At 46.4% G+C, this 21,003-nt stretch overlaps 1 protein-coding gene across 6 annotated transcripts in view; it reads right to left on the reverse strand.

The window, feature by feature from the left end:
• unc5c (unc-5 netrin receptor C) overlaps nucleotides 1-17,629 on the reverse strand; it is a 288,173-nt gene extending 270,544 nt beyond the window's left edge. For 5 of the 6 annotated variants that reach the window (XM_033022624.1, XM_033022615.1, XM_033022604.1 and 2 more), the window contains exon 1: nucleotides 17,024-17,629. In XM_033022624.1, the coding sequence (XP_032878515.1) occupies nucleotides 17,024-17,120 (97 nt within the window). In that variant the 5' untranslated portion in view covers nucleotides 17,121-17,629. The remainder of the gene's footprint in view (nucleotides 1-17,023) is intronic. The other variant, XM_033022607.1, reaches the window with a different exon arrangement.
• Nucleotides 17,630-21,003: the final 3,374 nt, after the last annotated feature.

Consider the following 21,003-nt stretch of genomic DNA (forward strand, 5'->3'; position numbering starts at 1 on the left):
ACACAGGGAGAGAAAAACAGCGTCAAAAATAATTAAACAGGAATCTACCCAGTTTCACAACCCTCTCTCGGATAGTGGAGTAACTTAGTTGTTCAGGCAGCATCTCAGCCAGCAGGGAACCAGCCCATGTTGATCAACATGCCCCAGCTACACTAGTCCCACCTGCCTGTGTTTGGCCCATATCACTCTAAACCTATCCTATTCATGTACCCATCTAAATGTTTCTTTAACAATGCCATGGTACCTGCCTCAAATACCTCCTCCGGCAGCTCGTTCCATACACCCACCACCCTTTGTGTAAAAGAAGTTACCACTTAGGTTCCTATTAAATCTTTCCCCATCACCACTTAAACTCATGACCATCGGTTCTCGATTTCCCTACTCTGGATATTCTTGTAAATATTCTCTCTATCGTTTTAAGCTTGACAACATCTTTCCTGTAACATGATGACCAAAACTGAATACAATACTCTAAATGTGGCCTCACCAACATCTTATATAACTGCAACATGACCTCCCAACTTCTATACTCAATACTCTGCTGGTGAAGGCCAATGTGCCGATAGCCTGCTTGACCACCCTATCCACCTGTGACGCCGCTTTCAAGACACTATGTACCTGCACTCTGAGATCACAACACTCCCCAGAGCCCTGTCATTCACTGTGTCGGTCCTGCCCATGTTAGTGCTCCCGTGGGACTTATCATCGCCCGCCTGGGGCTTCAACAACGGGAGAGACATGGAGAACAGGGGAGAGAAAAGACTTTGCCTTCCATCACAGTGGGTCCACTGTGATGGATGTTTGTGTGTACTAAATTGTGTGTATGTCTAGGAATTGTCTTTGTTTGTATGGCTGTGGAAACAGAATTTCGTTTGAGCCTCACTGAGGCTCAAATGACAATAAATTGTATATTGTATTGTATTGTATTGTAAAATGCAACACCTCACATTTCTCTGCTATAAACCCTATCAACCATTCCTCAGCCCACCTGATCAAGATCCTGCTGTAATCTTTGACAACCATCTTCACTATCTACAATAACACCCTTTCCAGCTTTCTTCCAGCTTTCGTGATTCTTTTTACTCCAGAGATGTTGCTTGTCCCGCTGAGTAACTCCAGCACTTTTTGTCTACCTCTAGTATAAATCAGTTCTTTGTCTCTACACTTTCCCTGACGGTCTTTGGTGCAAACACAGTGAAACAGTATCAGAGTAGAGTTTCCCCTCGAGTCCAACAACTGTATTGGATATATTGTTGGAGGTTTTAAACACCTTCAAGTAGACAAGGGACCTTTCTTCCCAACACTGTTTATTTGCTCGTAAAATTGTACGTAACAGTGGTCCATTCATAAGCTGCTCACTCGCTGGTTATCCCTCCATTGCCCTCCCGCACAGGGTACGTGCCACTGACTGGCAGGGGAACATTAAAAAGGTCCCGAACCAAACTGCTCACCGTCCCACCTCGGACCCCAACACTCTCGCAACTTAATCCAAGTCTTTTAGCTGTTTTTAGTTTAGAGATACGGTGGGGAAACAGGCCCTTCGGCCCACCGAGTCCGTGCTGACCAGTGATCACTGTACACTAGCAATATACTACACACTAGGGACAGTTTACAAATTTTACCAAAACCAATTAACCTAAAAACACGCACGTCTTTGGAGTATGGAAGGGAACCTGAGCACCCGAGAAAATCCATGGGGTGATAGAGGGAACGTGCAAACTCTGTACAGACAGCACCCATAGTCAGGATCGAACCCGGGTCTCTGGCACTCTAAGGCGGCAACTCTACCACTGCGCCATCGTGCCACTATTGTTGCTATAAATTAGTGGTGTGGTTATTATTGTATAACTACTAACTATATTATTATTATCGTATAAGATATTGGTTAGTCAGAAATAACTCACTTTAATTTGAGTTTCTACCGGTAATTGTTGTGTAGGGGATGTATTTTGTGTAGCGCAGGAAATCCAGTGTAGTTCAAAGCCAAAAACATAGGGTTACAACAGCATATCGAATGTACAAGCCTGTATATGTCACTGCTTCACTAGAACCTGCATGGAATCAACCTTGATCATGGAACAATACAGCACAAGAACAGACCCTTCGGCCCACAATATCTGTGCAGAACATGATGCACTCATCTTATTTGCCTGCACATGATCCATATCCATGTGCCTATCCAAAAACACCACTGTTATACCTGCCTCCACCACCACCTGCCTCCACCACCACCCCTGGCAGCACGTCCCAGGCACCCACCCTCTGTGTAAAAGAAAACTTGCCCCGTGCATCTCAATAACATCATTTAAACTTTGCCCATCTCAGCTCAAAGCTATACTGAGTTAGATAGAGCTCTAGGGGCTAGTGGAATCAGGGGATATGGGGAGAAGGCAGGCATGGGTTATTGATTGGGGATGATCAGCCATGATCACAATGAATGGCGGTGCTGGCTCGAAGGGCCGAATGTCCTCCTCCTGCACCTATTTTCTATGTTTCTATGTATACCCTCTGGTCTTTGACATTTCCATCCTGGGGGAAAAGGGTTATGACTGTCTATCCTATCTATGCTTCATTTTTTAAATGTATTTATATCAGGTCTCCTATCAACCTCTGGCGTTCTAGAGAGAACAATCCAGGCTTTGACACGAAATGCTGACGCTTAGGGTCTCGACCCGAAACGTCACCCATTCCGTCTATCCAGAGATATTGCCTGTCCCGCTGAATTAATCCAGCATGTTGTGTCTATCTTCGGTGTAAACCAGCATCTGCAGTTCCTTCCTCCCACAAACAAACCAAGATTGTTCTTTTAAAATAAATGAGTGATGAGTGCCTGGAATGCGCTTCCAGAGTTGGTGCTGGAGGCAGATATGACAGTGGCATTTAAGAAGCTTCTAGATGGACACATGGATATGCAGGGAACGGAGGGATATGGATCATGTGCAGACAGGGGAGGTCGGTTTGTCTTGGCATTCATGTTCCGCACGGACATTATGGGCCGAAGGGCCTGTTCCTGTGCTGTACTGCTCTATGCTTTATTATTGCTGTTCCGCTTCAATTATTTACTTTACTTGCCATCTCCAGCAGCTGCAGGATGTTGCATTTCCCTCTATCTCTGGCAGGAGTATAATCTTATCAGACTCAATGCCATCCATAACCTGCTATAGAAACCCACTGCAGTGAGTGAGGGGGGAGGGAGGGGGAGGGGGGGGGGGGGGGGGGGGTAAGGGACTCTGCACCAAGATGGAGATGAGAATTCTTGCTCAAGCTAAATTACCACATTCTGTTTCCCATCGTGAAACATTTGCACCCAATGTACCATAATTCACATTCCTTTTCATTGAGCTTCACTGTATTTTATATCCAATGAAGGGTCTTAGTGTACACCAGGACCTCAGCATCATTAAACCTCGTCAGTGGCTGACCCAGGAAGGGTGCAAGTGCCCACAATTGCCCCTTTACATCACCCCTTGTCCATGAAGCACCTGTCCTCTGCTCCACTGCTCCCTCTGTTGGTGCAGTTGAGGTCCAGCAGTCAGCCCACCTGGTCGATCGATCCCTGTCCCCCAGGTTTGTGAAGCACTCAGGCTGAGAGACCTACGGGTTCAAATCGTACTTCAAAGAGTGGGGATGGGGTGATCTTATAGAGGTGAACAAAATCATGAGAGGAATAGATCGGGTATTAGAATCATAGAATCATAGAAAGTAGGTGCGAGAGTAGACCACCAGGTCCGTCGAGCCCGCACCGCCATTCACTCATGGCTGAACACCAAACAGACACACTTACCCACAAACAGTAGACACAAGACACAGAACACAAGACACTACCCTCCCCTTTATACCGCTATCACCCCTCTCCACCCCAAGAACCGCGTGATCTCCTGGGGGAGGCAAAAAACCGGATAAAAACCCAGGTCCAATTCGGGAAAAAAATCCGGGAAATTCCTCTCCGACCCCAATCCAGGCGATCGACACTTGCCCAGATTAGGGGAATCGAGAACCACAGGACATGGATTGATGGTGAGAAGGGGAAAGATTTAATAGGAACCTGAGGGGCAACTTTTTCACACATGGTTGTATGGAACGAGCTGCCGGAGGAGGTTATTGAGCCAGGTACTATTGCAACATTTAAGAAACATTTAGACAGGTACATGGATAGGACAGGTTTAGAGGGATATGGGTCAAATGCAAGCAGGTGGGACTAGTGCAGATGGGGCATGTTGGTTGGCGTGGGCAAATTGAGCTGAAGGGCCTGTTTCCAAGCTGTATGACTCTATGAGTGACTTAAGTCAAGAGGGAGTGCTGTGTTGACAGAGGATGTTTTCTGCTGTTTAGTTTAGTTTATTGTCACGTGTACCGAGGTACAATGAAAAGCTTTCTTGTTGCGTGCTATCCAGTCAGCGTAAAGACTATACGTGATTACAATTGAGCTGACCACAGGTACAGGATAAAGGGTGCATACCGATGTTTCTTTCCTCATAGAGAGAGTCTCAGAGTCGTACAGCACGGAAACAGGCCCTTCAGCTCAACCTGTCCTTGCCGACCGAGTTGCCCCATCTAAGATAGACAGGTACGTGGATAAGACAAGTTTGGAGGGATATGGGCCTAACGCGGGCAGGTGGGATGTGTAGCAGGGACATGTTGGCCGGCATGAGCAAGTTGGGCTGAAGGGCCTGTTTCCACACTGGATCACTCTAGGACTAAGTTAGTCCTGTTTCCTTGCACTTGGCTCATATCCCTCTAAACCTTTCCTATTTATGTCCCCGTCCAAGTGTCTTTTGAATGCTGTTGCAGTATCTACCTCAACTACCTCCTCTGGCAGCTCGTTCCATATACTCACCACCCATTGTGTGAAAAAGGTGCCGCTAGGTTCCTATTCAATCTGCCCATCTCACCTTTAACATGTGCCCTTTTTTTGATTCCCCTACTCTGGTCAATGCATTCACACTAAATGGATGTGCAGGGAAAGGAGAGATACATGTTATGTGCAGGTAGATAAGTGATGATCTTGGCATCAAGTATGGCACAGACATTATGGGCCGAATGGCCTGTTCTGTGCTGTACTGTTTGAATATTCTGCAAGAATAGGCCCTTTGGCCCACAATATCAATGCCAAACATGGGGCCAAGACCAACTCTGATCTGACTGCACATATTTCATATGCCTCCATTCCCTGCATATCCATGTGTCTATTCAAAAGTCCTTTAAACACCACGAACGTATCTGCTTCAACCACCACCCATGACAGCACATTCCAGGTCCCCAACACTCTTAGTGTAAAACAAACTTGCCCTGCACATCTCCTTTAAACGTTGCCCCTCTCACCGTAAAGGTATGCCCTTGATTTGACATTTCCACCCTGGGAAAATGGTTCTGCCTATCCTATTTTTGCTTCTCATAATTTTGTCATTTTATATATGGAGTTTAGTTTAATTTGGCATCATGTTCGGCATCTGTACACTGTGGGTGGCTTGATTGTAATTGTATTTAGTCTTTTTGCTGACTGGATAGCACGCAACATAAAGCTTCCCACTGTACCTCAGTACACGTGACAATAATAAACTAAACTCAACACAAATATTACGGGCCGAATGGCCTGTTCTGTTCCTGTGCTGTACAATTGAATGAATCCTCCAGTTTTAGGGAACAAACCCACCCCCCCCCCCCTCCCCCGCACCTTCCCCCCCCCCCCTCTCATTCCTGTGACCCCCTTGACCCCTCCCCACCCAATGTGCACTACATTGCCCCTCATCCTCACCCACACACAACCCCATCCACCCGTATCCCTCTCCCTGACTTTACTCCTCTCCATATCATCTCTCCATATCAGACACCCTTTTGTCTCCTTTACATCACTATCCTTTGTCCACTGGTGGCGCAGCAGTAGAGTTGCTGCCTTACAGCGCCAGAGACCTGGGTTCCATCCAGCCTATAGGTGCTGTCTGTGTGGAGTTTATACGTTCTCTCCGTGGCCACGTGGGTTTTCACCGGGTGTACTGGATTCCTCCCACACTCCAAAGACCTGCAGGTTTGTAGGTTAATTGGCTTTGGTAAAGTTGTAAATTGCCACTAGTGTGCGTAGGATAGTGTGCGGTGATCGCTGGTTGGCGCGGGCTGAGTGGTCGGAAGGGCATGTTTCCTTGCTGTATCTCTAAACTACAGAGTAAACAAACAATGAAGCCAAACTCACGTATAATAGATAGAACAAAGGGGAAGACACAAAGTGCTGAATATACTTCTCAGCATCGTAGCTCACCAGTTCCATACACAAAGTCCAATGTCCACACTGCGATAGAGGAGAATCGGTCATTACCCTAGCTTGTGGAAAGCCGAGAGCCCAGAGAGATGGCTGCACCGAACCTTCACTCCCATTGTGTATCGGCACTGATACACTGCTTAAGGATGCAGCCCTCCAGAGACGTATCGGACATTATGGAGCTACAACCTCCCGTGTCCCAGCGATCGATTCATTTATGCTGAAGTGACAGTAATTGGCCTGTGTTTGTGTGCAGGGCTGAGTGAAGTGTGCCCTGCTCCCTGTTCAGCTGCCACGCCACCCTGCCAGACTCGCAGCCTCTGAGCCACAAGCTGCCCCTTGCAATTATGAGCAAGTGAACTCTGGCTCCGCTAACTAATGAGGCTAATCATTAAATCACAGGCCGCCCATGCTCAAGCCATGCCTTCCTTCAAATCAGTTGGCGGGCTTTCAAAAAAGAAGCCATCTAGTTTATCAATCCAGGGACGGCACAGTGGTGCAGCGGTAGAGCTGTTGCCTTACAGCGCCAGAGACCCGGGTTCGATCCTGACTACGGGTGCTGTCTGTGTGCGGAGTTTGTACATTCTCCCTGCGACCCTGTGGGTTTTCTCCAGGTGTTCTGGTTTCCTCCCACATCCCAAAGGTGTACAGGTTTGTAGGTTAATTGGCTTCTACAAATTGCCGCTAGTGTATCGGATAGAACTAGTGTATGGGTGATCGATGGTCAGCGCTGACTCGGACTCCACGCAGTACCCAGATACTAAACCAAACGGAAAATGAGAATTATAATAACATTCTTGCACAAAACAAGACCAGTATAAAAGTCAGGAGGTCATGTTGCAGCTTTATAACGCTTTGGTAAGGCTGCATTTGCAGTGTTGCATGCAGTTCTGTTCACTCCATCTACAGGATGTGCAAGATTTAGAGAGGGTGCAGAGGAGGTTTACCAGAATGCTGCCTGGATTAGAGGGGATTTGCTACAGGGTTGGAACAATTTAAGATAGTTTTCACTGGAGCATCAGAGGTTGAGGGGAGACCCATTTAGTTTGGAGACAGCGCAGAGACAGGCCCTTTGGCCCAATGAGTCCATGCCAACTAGCGATCCTCGTACATACACACACTATCCCACACACTGGGCACAATTTGTGGTTTTTACCAAAGCTAATTAACCTACAAACCTGTACCCCTTTGGAGTGTGGGATGAAACCAGAGCACCCGGGGAAAACCCACGCAGTCACAGGAAGAGGTCTTCCCCGGGTGCTCAATCTGAAGGAAGGTCCCAACCTGAAATGCCATCTATCCATGTCCTCTAGAGATTATGTCTGACCCATTGATTTAGTTCAGCACTTTGTTTTTGTTTAATTTAACTTGCCATCATGCTGGGCCAGGGACATTGTGGGCTGAAGGGCCCGTTCCTGTACGATGCTGATCTATGTTCCACATTCAATGTCTAACCAATTGATCTGTATTATCACAGATCATTAACCACCTTGGTCACTGTCTGTGGCCTGATTAGCAAAACCAGGATCACAGCAATGATTATTTGATTAAGAGTTTAATAATCAATAGGTTTCTGATTCATCAATCACTGCACTCTTACCAGCCTACTTTGTCTCCATGTCACTATCATTAGCCTGACAGGTCCCACAAGACCCAATAATCTCAGCGCTCAGGATTAAAGGATCAGTCCTTTGCATAGATATTCTCTCTAAAGAAGGACCCTGAAACGTCATCCATCCATGTTCTCCAGAGACGCTGTCTGACCCGCTGAGTTACTCCACCACTGTGTTTTTCTTTAGTATAAACAAGCATTTGCGATATCTTGTTATTGCACCATTATTCTGGTTGGGTAGAATTTGGGGTGGCACAGTGGTGCAGTGGTCGACTTGCCAGAGACCCGAGTTCGATCCTGAATATGGGACCACGTAGGTTTTCTCCGGGTGCCCTGGTTTCCTCCCACACTCCAAAAAATACAGGTTTGTAGGTTAACTGGCTTAGGTAAAAAGTTGAAAATTGTCCCTCGCGTGTTGGATGGTGTTAGTGAACAGGGTGATTGTCATGGACTTGGTGGGCCGAAGGGCCTGTTTCTATGCTGCATCGCTAAAGTCGAAAAGGTCTAAAGGGACTTTGAGAATTAATAGAAATTATGAAAAGTGATTAATTGAATCAAACAAAGGCGGAAACCTTAGCTGAATAGGAATGCACAAAGATTGAAGTAAAATCACCCCAACCTTTCCCTCATTCACTGCACATGAATTATTAAGAAGCTCCTCAGCTGTGAAGGACAAGGTTTACCAAGGCAGGAGAAACTGCTATGCAACAGGCTGATGCAAACTGCTACAAAAATGAAATTGGGGTTTTTAAAAAGACATCACTGTGAGGTTTCAAAGGTTAATTTGCAAGTTGAATTAGTAGTAAGGAAGGCAAATGCAATGTAGCATTCATTTCAAGAGGACTAGAATACAAAAACAGGGATGTAATGCCTAATGCTTTATAAGGCACTGGTCAGACCGCATTTGGAGTATTGCGCCCCACATCAGAGGAAGGATGTGCTGGCATTTGAGAGTGGCCAGAGGAGGAAGTTCACGAGAATGAGAATCTTCCTGGGGCCGATTGGGATAATGTATGATGAGCGTTTGATGACTCTGAGCCTGTACTCACTGGAGCTTAGAAGGATGAGGTGACACCTCATTGAAATGCACTGAATAGTGAAAGGCCTGTATTGAGTGGATGTGGAGAGGATGTTCCCACTAGTGGAAGAGTCATGGACCAGAGGCCAAAGCCAAAATAAAAAGACGTACCTTTAGAATGGAGATGAGGGGGAATTTCTTTAGCCAGACGGTGATGAATCTGTGGAATTCATTGTCACAGAATGCTGTGGAGGACAAGTCATTGGGTATGTTTAAGGTGGAGATTGTCAGACTCTTGATTAGTGAGGTCGTCGAAGGTTATGGGGAGATGGCAGGAGAATGGGGTTGAGAGGGGAAAATAAATCAGCCATGATCAAATGGCGAAGCAGACTCGATGGACAGAATGGCAGTTGGTGAGACCACACCTGGAGTATTGCGTACAGTTTTGGTCTCCTAATCTGAGGAAAGACATTCTTGCCATAGAGGGAGTACAGAGAAGGTTCACCAGACTGATTCCTGGGATGGCAGGACTTTCATATGAAGAAAGACTGGATAGACTCGGCTTGTACATGCTGGAATTCAGATGATTGAGGGGGGATCTTATAGAAACTTACAAAATTCTTAAGGGGTTGGACAGGCTAGATGCAGGAAGATTATTCCCGATGTTGGGGAAGTCCAGAACTAGGGGTCACAGTTTAAGGATAAGAGGGAATTCTTTTGGGACCGAGAGGAGAAAATCATTTTTTACACAGAGAGTGGTGAATCTCTGGAATTCTCTGCCACAGAAGGTAGTTGAGGCCAGTTCATTTGCTATATTTAGGAGGGAGTTGGATCTGGCCCTTGTGGCTAAAGGGATCAGGGGGTATGGAGAGAAGGCAGGGATGGGATACTGAGTTGGATGATCAGCCATGATCATATCGAATGGCGGTGCAGGCTCGAAGGGCCGAATGGCCTACTCCTGCACCTATTTTCTATGTTTCTATGTTATTCTGCTCCCAAGTCTTATAAGCGCAGCCTGCGGCAGCTGCACGAAGCAGCAGTGGAAGGGGCCGACGGCATCACATTGGGCCTGACTGACCCCTACTTCACCAATCCTGTACCGCCAGGACACCGTGACTTAAAGTGACAAATATAAGCAATTGCCAATTTCTTTGGGCCAATATTGGACTTCTCAGAGACTTGGAAGTTGCAAGATATCATCGGAATGTGACATCGATAAGGGATCGCTCGCTTAACGATAGATATAAAACAATTGTTCTCACCAAGGCTGTTATATCCTTGCATGCTGTTCCAGAAGAGGATCTATTGTACTCATGTATATGATTTGAGTGGATGGCATGCAGAACAAGTTTGTCACACTATCTCTGTACACATGACAATACATAAACGGTCAATACACTTGGAAAATGCATTCGGAGGGCAAAGAAGCAAGGACTATCTTGCTCCCTCAAAGTACACCCTTCCTCACCTGGGTGTGGAAAATGTTTTATTCTACAACTGTTGTGCTTGAAATGGAAATTTTATGTCAAGGAAATACATCAGAAGATGCAGAAGCTTGAAAGCGTGCACCACCAGACTCAGGAACAGTTTCTTCCCCTCTGTTATCAGGCTTCTGAACGATCCTTCCATAAGCTAGGGTACTGTCCGATTCACCTCTACCCTATTGCGGACATTGGACTTTGTCTCTGGAACGGATGCACTACAATGCTGAGAACTATTTTCTGCACACTGTATCTTCCCCTTCTCTCCACCTACTTCAGTTTGACATAATTGTCCAACAGAGGGTAGTCGAGGCCAGTTCATTGGCTATATTTAAGAGGGAGTTAGATGTGGCCCTTGTGGCTAAGGGGATCAGGGGGTATGGAGAGGTCAGGTACGGGATACTGAGTTGGATGATCAGCCATGATCATATTGAATGGCGGTGCAGGCTCGAAGGGCCGAATGGCCTACTCCTGCACCTAATTTCTATGTTTCTATGTTTCTATAATTGGATTTAATTTTAGTATCACCTGATCTGAATGGATTGCACACAAGGTAAACAAAACATTTCACTACACATGAAAATAATAAACCTAAAATGCCGAGAATTATATTCTACACTCTGTATCTTCCTCTAACTATTGTACTTCATTTTAACTTGATTGTATTTATGCACAGTATTATCTGATCTGATTGGAAAGCATGTCACAACGTTATTTCCTTTATCCTGTATATGTACACTGTGGACAGCTTGATTGTAATCATGTACAGTCTTTCCGCTTGGTAATGCCCCTGTCCCACTTAGGAAACCCGGACGGAAACCTCTGGAGATTTTGCGCCCCACCCAAGGTTTCTGTGCGGTTCCCGGAGGTTTTTGTCAGTCTCCCTACCTGCTTCCACTACCTGCAACCTCCGGCAACCACCTGCAACCTCCGGGAACCGCATGGAAACCTTGGGTGGGGCGCAAAGTCTCCAGAGGTTTCCGTTCAGGTTTCCTAAGTGGGACAGGGGCATTTTTAGCACGCAAGATAAAGCTCTTCACTGTACCTCAGTACCCGTGACAATAAACTAAACACTGTACACTTGTACCTGTACCATGACAATAAACTTGACACTATACCGCTGTACATATGACAATAATAAAATAAATCTAAACATTATGCATTGGTATCCTAACGACAGCTCTGGGAGAGATGCATAAAGACATTTTCAGCAATCATTTTTCAAAATGGATCTTTCCAGAGATGCTTTTGTCAAAAAAAACAGGCAGCTTTTCACAGCCAGTCGGGCAACAATTCTTTCTCCTCTTATATTCAACCAGAGTTGGCTCATGGTATCACTTTGCCTTTGCGATGAGGTAGTTTGTGTTTCAGACCTTCGATGCAATGATTAGATCATCACTTGATTATATTAGAGAAGAAGAGGGAATTGGGCAGACTGTGCGTAGTGAAACCTTAAACCTAACCCAATGAGTTGCGCCTGTGTTGTCTGAACTTCCCCTGTGACCATGCTTGATGACATTATCTCTCAGCAGTTTCAGCACCGGGCAGCATTTCTTACAATGCTCCTTTAGAATAAGACGTTCCATGGCAATTGGAGTCCTTTGCTGGAGCATTCTCTCCTTTTCAAGCTTTCTACACACGCACACAGACTCGTGCAAACACAGGGAGGTAATATAGCAGCATGGATAGGAAAGATTTAGTATATGGGCTAAATGCAGCAAATATGACCAGTGTAATGGGGCATCTTGTTCAGCATAGACGAGGTGGGTGAAGGGCCTGTCTCTGTGCTATTACCCTTGCACTTCCCTCTCCATCCCCCCCCCCACTGTTGTCATCCTATTGGTTTCACTGTTTGTATCCACTCGTTATTGCCTTCTCCATGGCCAACAAGAGACCATTGTGGGCTCCACCTTTCCTTGATCATCTGGGTGGCTTTGATTTGTTCTTTTCATTGCCTTTCATTCATTTGTTCTTTGTACCTTTTCATATCTGTAGTTTCCCCATCCCCTGACTCTCAGTCTGAAGAAGGGTCTCGACCCAAAACGTCACCTATTCCTTCTCTCCAGAGATGCTGCCTGACCCACTGAGTTACTCCAGCTTTTTGTGTCTATCTTTGGTTTACACCAGCACCTGCAGTTCCTTCCTCCTCTATTTCTGTGCTGTGTGACTCTGGTCTCATCTGACCAACACAGCCTCTTTGTGTCACAAGTGTTTATCTAGCTCCCTCTTATGTACCTGTGTTATTCACCTCCACAATTAGACCTGTAGATTCCACATTCTCCACGTTAAACAACTCTCTCCCAAATGTCCCCACCGCATTTACCTTACTTCGCAAATGTCATTCATCTTAGCTTACAAATGGCCCTCAACCTATCCAGCATTTATAAAACTGTGCACATCATGCTGGTGTTAAAACATTGAATCCCTCCTCGGCTTGTTCATATCAATGTGCATATGAGCAAAAATTAGGAACAAAAATGGGCCATTCTGTCATTTTACAAGATCCTTGCTGATGTAACCTCAAACACATTCCTAATCAACTCTCAACCCCTTATTTATCACGAATCCACCTCCATCTACCAGATAGTCATAAGTCATGCATTTTGTTATGAGGAATAAAGGCGTAGATTATTCTCTAAATGGTGAGAGAATTCAGAAATCAGAGGTGCAAAGGGATTTGGGAGTGCTGGTGCAGGATTCACCAAAAAATTAATTTGCAAGTCAAATCGGTAGTAAGGAAGGTGAATGCAATGCTAGCATTTATTTCAAGAGGGCTAGAATACAAAAACAAGGATGTGATGTTAAGGTTTTATAAGACCCTGGTCGGATAGCATTTTGAGTAATGCGAGCAGTTTTGGGCCCCATATCTACCGACGAATGTGCTGCCGTTGGAGAGGGTCCAGAGGAGGTTAACAAGAATGATCACAGGGATGATTGGGTTAACAAATGATGAGCATTTGACATCACTGGGCTTGTACTTGCTGGAGTTTAAAAAGATGAGGGGAGACCTCATTGAAACTTACCGAATCAAAAAAGGCTTGAATAGAATGGATGTGGAGAGGATGTTTCCACTAGTGGGAGCAGAGGCCATAGCCTCAGAATGAAAGGATGTACCTTTAGAAAGGAGATGAGGAGGAATTTATTTAGTCAGAAGGTGGTGAATCTGTGGAATTCATTGCCACAAGGTCATCAATTGATATTTTTAAAGTGGAGATTGATAGATTTTTGATTAGTAGGGGTGTCAAGGGTTATGTGGAGAAGGCAGGAGAGTAGGGTTGAGAGGGGAAGACAGATCAGCCATGATTGAATGGTGGAGTTGACTTGATGGGCCAAATGGCCTATTTCTGCTCCTACAATTTATGAATTTATGAACTGATGATATTCAAAGACTCTGCTTTCACTGCCCTTTGTGGGGAGATGTCCCAAGGATACAACAGCTTTAGTGAGAAAATGTACTATATATCGGTCTTTAAAGTCATAGAATTATACAGCATGGAAACAAGCCCTTCGGCCCAACTTGCCCACACCGACCAACATTCCCCATCTACACTAGACCCACCTGCCTGCATTTGGTCCATATCCCTCTAAACCTGTCCTATCCATGTACATGTTTAAGGTCTTGCTTAGTGTGTGTCTGGAAAGGGTAGAGAAGATTTACAAGGGTGTTGCCAGGTGCTAGAGGTTCTGAGCTGTAGGGAGAGGTTGAGAAGGCTGAGACTATATTCCTTGGAGCACAGGACAATGAGGGGTGATCTTATTGAGGTGTATAAAATCATGAGAGGAACAGATCGGGTAGATACACGGAGTCTCTTGCCCGGAGTAGGTGAATGAGGACCAGATGACAGGTTTAAGGTGAAGGGGAAAAGATTTTATAGGCATCTGAGGGTTAACTTTTTCACACAAAGGGTGATGAGTGTATGGAACAAGCTGCCAGAGGAGGTAGTTATCCCAATATTTAAGAAACAGTTAGATAGGTACATTGATAGGACAGGTTTGGAGGGATATGGACCAAATGCAGCAGGTGGTACTAGTGTAGCTGGGACATGTTGGCCGGTTTGACAAGTTGGGCCGAAGGGCCTGTTTCCATACTGTTTCTAACATTTCTATCACTCTACGATTCTATTGTGACTCAGAGTGAGGGTCCAAAGCAACTAAGTGGTTTTCTCTCGCTCTCACTTCGCACCCCAGCCCAGCCAATTCCCCCGGCTGCTCCGCCTCCAGAAACATCCTACATACCCCTCCCAGCTGCGAACAAAACTGACAACCAATTTAATTGCTGCCGGCGCCACGACTCAGACAGAAAATAAAAGTCAGACTTTAAAAAAAGAATAAAAAGCCTACACTTTACCCACGGGTTCACATCTTTTCTCTTCCTGTACGTACACACACACACACACACACCCGCCGTGTTGATGAGAGCTCTCTCTCTAAATTAATACATTGCTCTCTCTCTCGTTAATATTGCGGTGAATCTTTGTAAAAGCAGAGAGAGGGGGAGAATGGATTTTTCTCACTGGAATGAGAGCTGGTTCGTGCCTCAGGTATCATAGATACAATAAGGTTTGAGAAAGGGGGAGAGAGAGACAGACACACACACACACTGGGACCAAGGGATGCGGCGCTCAGACTTCACACTCACTGGCCCTCGCTCTCTGCGCTGCCCGCGTTAGCATGAATATCGGCTTTCTTTTAACATCGATCGCTGGCCGATTAGTACTGTTTTAAGCCTGTTAAAGTGAAGATTTCCCCCAATCTCCGTTTTCCCGAGCGGTCGTTAAGATTTAATGTCCATCACGAGCAAAACAAAAAGCAAATGCGGCAATTTTCTGCCATCGATTCTATTGTAAATCTGGATTCTTCTCTTTGCAATCCGTGTACCTCCGCCGACCAAGCCCGTTCCCCTGTTCAAAGTCAACTAACTCTTCGGGGCACGGCGTAGCTACAGCAAGATGCACATTAAAACAAACTTAGTGTTTCTTCGCCCCTTCAGTCTTGCGGGAGAGCGGCTGATTAACGGAGGTGGTGTTTGTGTTTCTAACATTTCTATCTCTCCACTACTATTGCTGGTTCATTTAAAGCGACAGCGGTCCGGGCTGCCGGAGCAAGATACCGGCATCAGAGCCTCACAGAGTGACATTGTACAGGGAGATTTCCAGCGCACAGCATTGTAGACAACAGCCCGATCTAACCAGGACAACCGCCTCAAGATAACACGTTGGTAACAATCAGATATACCCTGCCTTGCTAAAACCATCGGGCAGTAACTTGTTCGGACCACCAGCCTGCTCCGACCCACACCCCCGCCCGTCTCTCCTCAAGTCTTCGGGGCGCCGCTTGGCTTGGTTTGTGTCGCCTGTTCTCACCCTCCTCTAAACCGTTCTTTCCACTCTCCCTTCACCATCCCCTCTCCCCGCCAAGTTCCTTGTCTCTCTCTTTCACCCTCTCTCCCCCCTCACTCTTCGACCCTCTCCCCCCCTCACTCTTCGCACCCATCTATCTCCACTCTCTTCCACCCCAACTTATTTCCCTCCCTTCCCTTCCCCTCGCCACCCCCTCTCCCTCGCCTAGTTCCCTGTCCCCCTCTCTCTCCTTCTCTTTCCCCCTCTCACTCTGCCCCACCATCTCCCCCACCCACCACGTCTCCTGCCCTCCTCACCCACTTAGTTCCCTGTCCTTTCTCTTTCCCTCTCACCCCCTCTCTCTTTCTGCACATATCTCCATTCTTCTACCCCACCTTTCTCTCTCCACTCCACTGTAGTCATCTTTCTCATCGCTTCTGCCCCCCCTCTTGTCTCTCCTCTCTCCTTTTTTTTAATCTCTCCCCGACCTCGTCTTTCTCTCTCCTCTCCGCCACTTTTTCTCTCCCCCCCCCCGCCACTCTTCCCCCGTCTCTCTACTCCTTGCTCCTGTCCATTCTCTCCCCCCCCCCTCCACTCCCGCGTCCCCTCTCCCCACATCCACTCTCTCTCACCCCTGTATCTCCTCTCTACACTCGCCCTCCCCACTACTTTCCCATTCTCTCTTCCCCGACCATCTCCTCTCCCCTCTGTCCACCACACTCTCCTCTCTCAATCCTCTCCCTCTCTATCCACCACAATCCTCTTCCCGTCCCTCCCTTCTCTCCCCATCTCACCTCCCTGTCCGACAAACACTCTCCTCTCCCTGCTTCCCCCCCCCCCTCTCTATCTCCCTCACCCTCCTCTCTTCACATCCACCATACTATCTCCTCTCCCCCGTCTCTCCCTCTCCCCGAATCCCCTTCCTCTCCCGCCTCTGTCCACCGCACTCCGTTCCTCGACCCTCTCTCACCTCCACTCCCTGTCTCTTTCTCCACCACCCCTTCCTCTCCGCCACTTTTTCTCACACCCCGTCGCTCTCTCCTCTCCCTGTGTCCTCCTTTCTCTCTCTCCCACCCCTCCTCTCCCCCTCTCCGTCCCCCTCTCCTTTCTCCATCCACCAAACTCTCTCCCCATCCCTCTCTCCTCTCTATTTCCCCCTTCCTCTCTCTACCCCACCCTTCCTATCCACTACACTCTCTCGTCTCCCCGTCCCTCTCCCTTAGTTCTCTATCTCTCTCTCCCACTCCCCTTCCTTCCTCCCCTCTCCAGCCATCCATTCATTCACCCTCTCCCCTCCCTCCCTCCCTGCCCGGTCCTTACCTTGAGATGTCCGCAGCTCCGCCACCGCAGCCAGCGCAGGTAACAGCAAGAGTCGAAATAACTTCTGCGCGTTTATTCCACACTGAGCTGCCCCCATGCTTCGCAGTGGAGCGGGGTCGGAGAGAAGGTGGGGAGGATAGGGGGGCGGAGGGGGGAAATTGGACAGAGTTTCCCCCCAGAAAAATACAGAGCCACCAGCAGACGAGATTCCTTCCAACTTGAAACGGGCTGCGGAATTAACTAGCTCCGATCAATGGAGCTAAGGCTGGAGATGAAACAGCGAACAGTCATCAAGGTGTATCCAGCGCCCCCTGTCACCTCTGGTCTCTGTCCCCACCTTCCGAAGCAGGAGAATAATTCAAGGGGGGGAAAAAAAGTCAAACTTTTTCCTCCTCTGCTGCAATTATGTGTTGCTTCTCCGGGGCAGGTTTTAAAATAAAGATCCAGGTCTGTGCAAATCAAAAACTGTGCAGAGAAAACTCTCCAGGAGAGAGGGTCTGTCTATCTGTTCATGTTCTAGTGGATAGTACCAGTCTTTGCGCTCCGAGACAACGTGGAGTAAACACTAGAGGGAAGAGTGAGAGGGAGAGAGCGATCTGAGACACATTTGGCTATCCAATAACACTCAACATTTTCCCCTTGCCTGCTTCAGGCACTGCAGACGCGAAAACCTGGCTTGGATTCGCCAGGAACCGGAGTCCACATCAACTTTGCACAGATAGACACAAAACGCTGGAGTGACTCAGAGGTTCAGGCAGCATCTCCTGAGAAAAAAAGCATGTTTTTTTTTGTCAGTTCGCCAGACTACAATGGCACCTCCCTTGTCGGGGGGTTTGGTGGTAATTTAGTTTAGTTTAGAGATACAGCGTGGAAACAGGTCCTTTGGCCCACCAAGCTTGCGCCGACCAGCTATCCCCACACACTAGGGACAATTTACAATGTTTACTGAAGCCAATTAACCTGCAAACCTGTACCTGTATGGGGAGAACGTACAATCTCGTCCAAACAGCAACCGTGGCGTTCAAAGGCAGCAACCAAAGGCAGCAACCTGCTGCGCCACTGTGCCACCCGGTAACGTGTCGGAATTGTTACAATGTGCTATTCAAAGGGGGTGAGATTGGAGTAAATAAGGGGAGTGGAAAAGGGGATGCTGCCTGATCTGCTGAATTACTCCAGCACTCTGTCTTTCTTTGGTATAAACCAGCATCTGCAGTTCCTTGTTTCTACATTGTTAGTTTAGTTTCGTTTTTTTGTCACATGTACCGAGATTTGTAGGTTAACTGGCCTCTGTAAATAGTGTGTCGGGAGTGGATGAGAAGGTGAGATAACATAGTACTAGTGTGAACAGGTGATTGATGGTCGGCGTGGACTTGGTAGTTAAAGGGCCTGTTTTCATCCATTAAACTATGCTAAACTAGGTGATGTTTCGGGTCGGGATCCTTCTTCAGGCTGAAGGCCCTTCAAGAAAGAGGAATAACATGGAACTAGTGTGAATGGGTGATCAATGGTCAGCTTGGACACGGTTAGCTGAAGGGCCAGTTTCCATTCTGTTTCTTTCAATCAATTCCATGACGTCCTTCACATATTGAGAATGCCAGTCACATCACAAAAAGACCATTGTACTATCTGCCTCTAATGCACATTAGTTTAGTTTAGTTTAATGTCACGTGTACCGAGGTACAGTGAAGAGCTTTTTTGTTGCATGCTATCCAGTCAGCGTAAAAACTATACATGATTATAATTAAGCCGTCCACAGTGTACAGATACAGGATAAAGGGAATAAGAAGAACACAGTTCAAGTGAGAAATGCTGTTGGGGTAGAGGTTCAAAAGAGTAGAGTGATTGTAATGAAAGATTGCAGATCCAGGCTGTACAGTGATGTAGTGGAGGAGTTGCTGCCTCACAGCACCAGAGACTTGGGTTCAATCCTGATTATGGGTGCTGTCTGTATGGAGTTTGTACCTTTTTTTGTCTGGACCGCGTGGGTTTTCTCTGGGTGCTCTGGATTCCTCCCATACTCCAAAGACGTGCAGGTTTGTAAGTTAAGGCCCTGTCCCACTTTCCCGAGTTACTCACGAACTCTCCCGAGTTTTCCCCTTGATTCGAACTCGGGGAATGTCGGGGAATGTCCGTAGCGAGCTCATAGGAGGCCGTAGGAGTCTGTAGATGTTTCGTAGTGGCTCGTAATGCCAGCCGTAGGGACTCGGGGCATCAGGTAAGTCGGGACGTTTTTTCAACATGTTGAAAAATGTCCACGAGTTAAAAAAATAGCCCCGAGTACCTACGGACGGCTATTACCGTAATTCTCTGAGTTCGAATCAAGGGGAAATCTCAGGAGAGTTCGTGAGTAACTCGGGAAAGTGGGACAGGGCCATTAATTAGCTTTATTAAAGATTATAAATTGTCCCTAGTGTGTAGATAGTGCTAACGCACGGGGTGATTGCTGGTCGGCACGGACTTGGTGGGCTGAAGGGCCTGTTTTTGAGCTGTACCAATAAATTAAATTAAATCCTGGGCAAAACATATCTCCAGATCAGCAAAACGGTTGCACTAAGGACTATGGGTTTTCTGCACTAGTATTGTGGTTATTCATTTTTTTGTTTATTATATATTATATATTATATATATGTAATGCGTTTACAGGCTACTTGTTTTTGGAGATAAGTTTTTAGTTTTAGTTTAAGAGATACAGCACGGAAACAGGCCCTTCGGCCCACTGAGTCCACGGTGACCAAAAGGCCTCTTTCCCCACTAAAAGTAAAGTCGAACCAAAAGTCTTATAAAGAGGCATCATGACTTTCTGACTCTTATTCTCAATGCCTTGACCAATACCATATGCCTTCTTTACCACTCTATCTATTTGGGTGCAACTTTCAAGGAGTTATGGACTCGTTGCTGTTAAACATTTAGATTAGCTTAGAGATACAGTGCAGTAACAGGCCCTTCGGCCCACCAAGTCCGTGCAGACCAGCGATCCCTACACACTAGGGACAATTTACAAATTTACCAAGCCAATTAGCCTACAAACCTGAACGTCTTTGGAATGTGGGAGGAAATAGGAGCTCCCGGAGAAAACCCACGCAGGTCATGGAGAGAATGTACAAACACCATACAGACAGCACCCGTAGTCAGGATTGAACGCAGGCCTCTGTTGCTGCCCACTGAGTTTGAATAATCCTGCATTAAGTCATGGCAGAGATTAGTTCAGGGATGGATAACATGAGTTAGAAGTATAGAATGGAAAGTTGACAATGAACTTTGGTTAAAGCTTTAACTATACATTATTCATAAATAACACACGATTTTTCAGATGTGAATATTCGGTTATAGTTTCAAAGTTACATATTTTAATGGCACTGAATTAATTTTAAAGTTTCAATTAGTACATTTTCTTTTCAATATGCAGTTGGAATTAAATTTCAGGTAATAATGAATGTTCCAATTCTTCGAGTAGATGTTAATATATTATTCAGTAATCAGGACTGAACAAGAAAATAGCTTCAACGTGACTTCATCAGTCAAGTAATTGAGTGCAGAAGTTGGGACATAATGTTATAGTTGTACAAGATGTTGGTGAGGCCGTACTTTGGACTATTGTGTTTGGTTTTGGTCACTCTGCTATAGGGAGATGCCACTAAGCTGGGATGAGTGTCAGCAATATTTATGAGGATGTTGCAAGGACTCGAGGACCTGAGGTTGGGTTGGCTAGGATTTTTTGTTGAGAGCCCAGAAGGCTGAGGGGTGCTCTTGTAGCAGTGTATAAAATCATGAGGGGAATAGATAGTGCCTTTATCCGGAATCAATAACTAGAAGGCATACATATGGTAGATTTCACGTGAGAGGGGGGAAAAAAAATGAAGGAACCTGAGGAGCAACATTTTCACACAGAGGTTGATGGGCATATGAAGGTTTCTTGGGAGTTCTGGTACAGGATTCCCCCAAAAAATAATTTGTAAGTTGAATTGGTAGCAAAGAAGGAA

This window comes from Amblyraja radiata, chromosome 1 (assembly GCF_010909765.2).
Source record: "Amblyraja radiata isolate CabotCenter1 chromosome 1, sAmbRad1.1.pri, whole genome shotgun sequence".
In the NCBI taxonomy this organism is placed as follows: Eukaryota; Metazoa; Chordata; class Chondrichthyes; order Rajiformes; family Rajidae; genus Amblyraja; species Amblyraja radiata.